This window comes from Nannospalax galili, unplaced genomic scaffold (assembly GCF_000622305.1).
Source record: "Nannospalax galili isolate Female #2095 unplaced genomic scaffold, S.galili_v1.0 scaffold1296, whole genome shotgun sequence".
NCBI classification, from domain to species: domain Eukaryota; kingdom Metazoa; phylum Chordata; class Mammalia; order Rodentia; family Spalacidae; genus Nannospalax; species Nannospalax galili.
Window position 1 is genome coordinate 800825 of NW_008338720.1, and position 6258 is coordinate 807082.

Consider the following 6258-nt stretch of genomic DNA (forward strand, 5'->3'; position numbering starts at 1 on the left):
AGTCAAGAGCTCTTTGGCAGCAGGAGCAGGGGGCTTAGGCCTTGGGCAGACCAACGGAGATAAAATGGGCCAGTTATGAGTAGCTAGGCAGAGTGGATGTGAGTCCTGGTTCAGCATGAACCTTGGTTCTTAGGGATGTGAAGCCCTGTGGTGCTACCTAAGAGTTTCAACTTGATGTAACCTTGTAAACTAAAGTTATCACGTAATTTTTTCATAGTCTTTTTGTATAACACATGGAAAAGAATAAGTATTTATTTTTAAAATATATTATTAATTCCTTGATAATTTCATACACGCATATGACATATTTTGATCATATTCGAATACCTTTGCTCTTCCTCTTAACTCTTCCCAGATCTACCCCCTACCCCCTTCCAAATCATGTCTTTAAAAAAAAAAAAATACACCAAGTCCAATTTGTGCTGCCCATGTACTTATGGGTGTGGGGTCTTTAATTTACTCTTCAACTGCTTAAAACATTATGCCACTGAGCCCTTCTTAAAAATTACTTAACAACTTTTTTAAAAGTATGTATATCAAGTAAGGATTCTTGTTATTCTTCATCTATGCTTAACATATAGCCATTTTTATATTTGAAAATACTTACCAATATGGAATACAGAAATTTTGTGACAAACACTACTTCAATGCAACCAACAGTTAAATTAACTTGAATGTCAACCACATTCATATCCATGTATACAGAGCCAGCAGTTGCATCCACATAAGAAATCATTTTGAAGCTGAAAACTTCTTTTCCAGTGATATAAACAGCCTAAATGAGAGAAAAATCTCAATTGTTACAACCACAGGAAAAAAATAAAATGAAGCAAAACGATAACAATACATGCACACATATTTAGAAAACCTTCCGGGTATGTGAGGCAGAACAAATGAGGCAACAATTTCACCTGTTGTGTTGGAACCTACTCCACAGGGGTTTCTGTTCTTTTGGTTTCTGGTTTTGTTTTGTTTTTTCAAATTGGTGGTGGTCATGCAGTTAAGTAAGTCGGTCTGCCTGACCCACATTTCTTTTAAACGGAGAACAGGATAAAATATAAATATTTTGCTTCTATACTGGGAGTCATCATATAAATGTACGTCTTTACTAACTTTCAAAAGCTAGAAAAACACTACTTACTGAAATCAGTGTCTCACTTCTTTTAAGGAATTTCAATCAATCTTTTTCCAGATTCTTCAAAGAAATCCCCCTTCCTATTTTTATACTTCTCATTCTTTATTAGCTTGTTAAGAATCATCTTAATTGCTAACAAAGAACTGCTATAATAAAATTTCAAGGTCTACACCAACAATAAAAATACAGGTACCTCCTGGGCGGTTGGCTGAGTAGAATGAAACTCAATCTGTCCTTCCCAGCCACTGGCTGTCAGTTACTCACTGAATGGATAATGAAGACAAACTCTGTACTGTCTATATGAGAAAAACATGGCCACAGAAGCTGCTGCTGCTGCTCTGAGTGGAGAGTGAACGGGTTATGTGGTCTGAACCAACGGTGGAAACAACAAAGGGCTTTGCATCACATGAAGCAGGGTGTCTTGAGCAATGTTAGCGTGCACTTGCTGCTGAGTAAGGGGCATCCTTGTTATAGACCAAGGAGCACTGGAAAGATAAAGTACAGTTCTGTTCAGGGATACATTATGGATGTCAGTCTGAGTATTCTCAACTTGGTTACTGTAAAAAAAGAAGAGAAGGACATTCCTGGACTGACAGATTAACCTAAGAGGTTAGGACCCAAAAGAGCTAGTAGAATTCACAAGCTTTCAATTTCTGTAGAGAAGATGATGTCTGACAATATGTTGTCAGAAAGCCCTTAAACAACGAAGGTAAGAAGACCAGGACTAGAACACTGAAGATCCAACATCTGTTAGACAATGTGCCCTACAACACAAACACTGACAAACTGCTCTGAATGAACAAACCAAGAAAACTAAGGAGGCTGTGAAATACGCTAAACTTTTGGACAAGAAAATGAAGGAAGTCAGAGAAAACCACCAAAGACAGATTGCAAAGAGATGCAGGCTGTCTTCCTTAGAGTTTCTACTTTTAAGTCTGAGTCTAGTATAATAAGAATCTTTAAGAGTAACAAATAAATGATCAAACCTTGGAAAAAATGTAAGAGACAAGAGATGATATAATTTATATTTATTATTATTATTATTAAGATTTTGGGATATGGGCAAGGTACTTACTAACATATTTGGAGATTTCTTAACTTTCCTAAATTCTAGAGGCAAGGTAAAGAGCTGAAAAACCACCAAGAAGCAAGTCAATTTCAAACACAGAACCAATAAAGCCTAAGAAGGCAGATATGAGAGACTTTTGAAAGTTCAAGAACAAGATGTGAAATCAAGTCTACACATTCACTCCTGCCTGTGAGAAACAGGCTAGAGAGAAGCCCATTTGAAGCCTTAAAAACAAGAAAAAAAGCAAATAAACTACTATAACTTTTCTTTGACTCATTAGAAACATGAAATAAGAAGATGATAAAGCACCCTAAAGTCTAAAAAAAATCAAGAGCCTTCAAAGAGAGAAACAGACAAATAATAGCTTACTTATGATACAGACCAAGAAGCAGAGATGTCCGGTACGTATATAAGCCAGGAAAGGTAATTCAGCTAAAGGGTGACTGAGACTAATATGAGACCCAAAGTTCTGGGAAACACAAGCACAGTATCAGTTCAGGTATTTCACTGGCCTCTCTTCGAAGTACGGAAGAACTAAAGGCGAGAGTGGGAAACTAGCATTGCTTGGTCCTGGAAAAGAGAAGGCAATTTCACTTCAAAAAAGACACAATCCACCACCAGAATTATCTATTCTCAGAGCAAAATGAAGAACAATAAATCTTGTTGAACTAAGAGACTAAGTAAAAATGTAAAATCTCAGAGATAAAGACAAGAGAATAATAAGAAACCTTCCTTGGAACAGACTGTGAGAGTTCCTCTTACTGTGGGACCAGGTAAGGCATTCAGTCTCACATAGGAGCCATCAAATGTATCAGAAGCCATTGGCAGGAGGGACAAATAATCAAGAATGTCCCATTCTTGACACCTAGAGAAAGCAGGCCAGGAACGAAAACAGACAGAATAACTAACTGCCAAAACCTCCTGTGATGTTTCATTTTGACTGTCAACTTGATTGCTTAAGAAATGCCTAAGACAGGCCTGGCAAGATGGCCTGTCAAACTGAGTTTGATTCTCAGAACACACAGTACGGTAAGAAACTACTCTGAAAGTTGTCTTCAGGCCTCTACATGGGTGCTGTGGCAAGTACTATTTCTGCGTCAACCCTCCCCACCACCCAAACACACATAGACACCCAATAAACAAGTAAATTTAAAAAAGAAAATGTGAAAAAGGAAATGTGAAGCACAACTTCAGGTGTGTCTATGAAGTTGGTTCCAGAAAGAATTAAGTGGGGGGAGATCACCCCAAATGTGTATGGTACCCTGTGGGTCAGGATCCTAGACTGAAAAAGAGGGAAAAATTAGAAAGCCAGTTGGGCACCAGCATTCCCCTTTCTCTGCTTCCTGAATCATGGAGATGTGAGCAAGCAGCCTAAGGACCCTTTTACCACAGATATGGAAGGCTGCCACCACACCCTGCCCACTGTAATGGAATGTTGGCAACCCCTGAATGTGAACCAAAATAAACCTCCCCTTCCTAAAGTTGTTCCTGTTCTTCCTATCTGACCCTATGTCACAATAACAAGAAAAATAATGTCCTTCCTCTTCTTCCCCTACCCCAAATAGTCACCATAAAAGTTAGAAGCATCAAGAACAAGCAATAGTACCATGCAATATTAAGGAAAGAGGCAAGAGTGCAGAAAGGCAATTTTGTGGGTTGTAACAGTAGAGGGAACAGAACTGCACTTATCCAACCTCCACTGTAAGCACAACATACAACTGAAGGGATGTGAAGCAATAGTGTAATGAAAAAGAATCATATTAAGAAAGAAAATCTAAAAAGCTGGGTGGGGTTACTCACACCTACAATCCCAGCACTCAGCAAGCTAATGAAGGAGAATTGTCATGAGTTGGGGCTAGCTAATACTACATGGTGAGTTCTATACCTGGCTGGACTATGTAGTTTGAGACTGTCTCAAAAACAAAGAAAAGGAAAGAAAAGAACAGAAAAATGAAAGGGTACTATCTAAATCTCAGTCATCCACTAGATTGACTCAAACTTTCAAACTAGTGTCAGAAAAGAACAGCTTATCTACCTCCAGATATAAGTACTAATTCCCTCATTCTCTATAGTCTCTATTACCCAATGAATGATACCTGACAAGTCAATAAATATGAGATACTCAATAAAACAGGGGGAAAAGCAACAAGTAAGGAAGGATCAACAGAACCAGTCTTGTCTTGCCTAATTAACACAATGTTGGAACTAAAAACTGGGGAATTAATATGTTTAAAAAAATTAAAGACTTCTACTGGGAAAAAAAAAACCTGTATGAGCAAATGCACCAATTAACACAGAACAAAAAAAGATTATTGAAAGCTGAAAGACAAAATCTTATCAGAATATCAAGCATATCTCTCTGCAGAAACCCTAAATACCAGGACAACAGGGATATAGAACAAGTCCTGAAAGAAAAATAACTGCAAACCAAGATAGCTATATCCAGTAAAGTAAGCCTTTAAACCTGAAGTAAAGATCTCCATGATAAACATAAAGTAATTCAGACCACTAAGCCATCACTGCAGAAGTCACCTAACACACAGGATGAAGAAATATGCAAAAAATTATAAAAGTCGAGGAAAGAATAAATCTCACTAGAAGAAACAGATGATCAAATGAGGCTTAAGAAACCAGAAAAATCTCTATTATGAAAAAGGGAGAAATTAGTGAATAACTTTCAATCACAATAAAGTTTTAACTCTCAAGTTAAAAGACAGACTGGCTGAAAAGATTAAGAAGATGAGAAGATGGCTGAGCCAATGAAGAGCTTACGACAAAAGCAACAGAACCTGAGCACCGAGGTGAAAGACAAGGAAAAGGGAAATGAAGAGGGGCAAGAGACAGGAGAAAGGGACTTCAACCGGCAGCTTTCCAGAAACTGTACTTTAATCTTGTACATATTTTAAAATTAAAATTATAGGGATGAAAACAAGGTTTTGAGATTCTTATGCTAAATCAGCCTTTAGAAAAAATATAAACAAGCATTTTTGTTGTTGTTTCCCACATAAAAATCAGTTGATGATTTTATCAATACAGATGGTAATAGGCTAGGTCCAGTCATGAATATTTTCTTTTTTTAAATTATTTTTTATTTATTATTTTTATTTTATGTGTATGCATGTATTGCTTGCATGTAGGTAAGTACACCCGTGTTGTGAAATGCCTGAGAAGGACAGAAGAGGCTGTTAGATCCCCTGGAACTGGAGTTATGGACAGTTGTTTGCTGCCATGTGGGTGCTGGGATTCGAACCCAGGTCTTCTGCAAGAACAACCAGTGTTCTTAACCACTGAGCCATCTCTCCAGCCCATGAATATTATTTTCTTTCTTCCTGCCAAATTCTCAATGCTTACTTTCTGACTCAAGAAGTACTTCAGGTTTCTCTGATCTTTTATTTTGATACTCTCTTTACTCCCTTCAGTATACTATCCTACTTAAATGCCTTATTATTCAAGAATTACCTGCCCAACTACTTACAAGTACTTAATCCAGAAACTTATGGTTTTACAGCCAGCAATAAAATATCTAATCATCTACTTCAAAGAACTTTCCTTCAATATTGTAACAGCTATATACATTGGTTAGCTAGCACCTATGACAATATGCTTGAAAAAAATTTCACACCACAGGCTGGAGAGATGGCTTAGCCGTTAAGAGCACTGTCTGCTCTTACAGAGGACCCAGGTTCAAATCCCAGCACCCATATGGAAGCTAACGACCATCCATAACTCCAGTTCCAGAGGATCTGATGCCCTCCTCTGATGTCTGCGGGCACTGCACAACATGGGTGCACTCACATACACGTAGGCAGTATACTCATACACATAAAAACAAACAAATAAATAAATAAATAATAAAAATAAAATATTAAAAAAATTTCCCACCTTCTGGTATCAGGATCTGAAATATGAGATTTAAGGTATTTGAAGAAGGGAACAAACATAGAAAAAGATGACTTTAATTTATTAGCTACATCCTCTCCCCAAACCACTTTGTTTCAGGAGCATTATTTACTTATAAGAAATCATAATCTTAGATTTACTAATAAGGAAATAG

General features: G+C 37.3%; 1 protein-coding gene across 3 annotated transcripts in view; it reads right to left on the minus strand.

Moving 5' to 3' along the window:
- Vps13a (vacuolar protein sorting 13 homolog A) overlaps positions 1–6258 on the minus strand; it is a 242970-nt gene that overhangs the window by 149648 nt on the left and 87064 nt on the right. For all 3 annotated transcript variants that reach the window (XM_008833348.3, XM_008833350.3, XM_017798222.2), the window contains exon 32: positions 608–775. In XM_008833348.3, coding sequence (XP_008831570.1) covers positions 608–775 — 168 coding nt within the window. The remainder of the gene's footprint in view (positions 1–607; positions 776–6258) is intronic.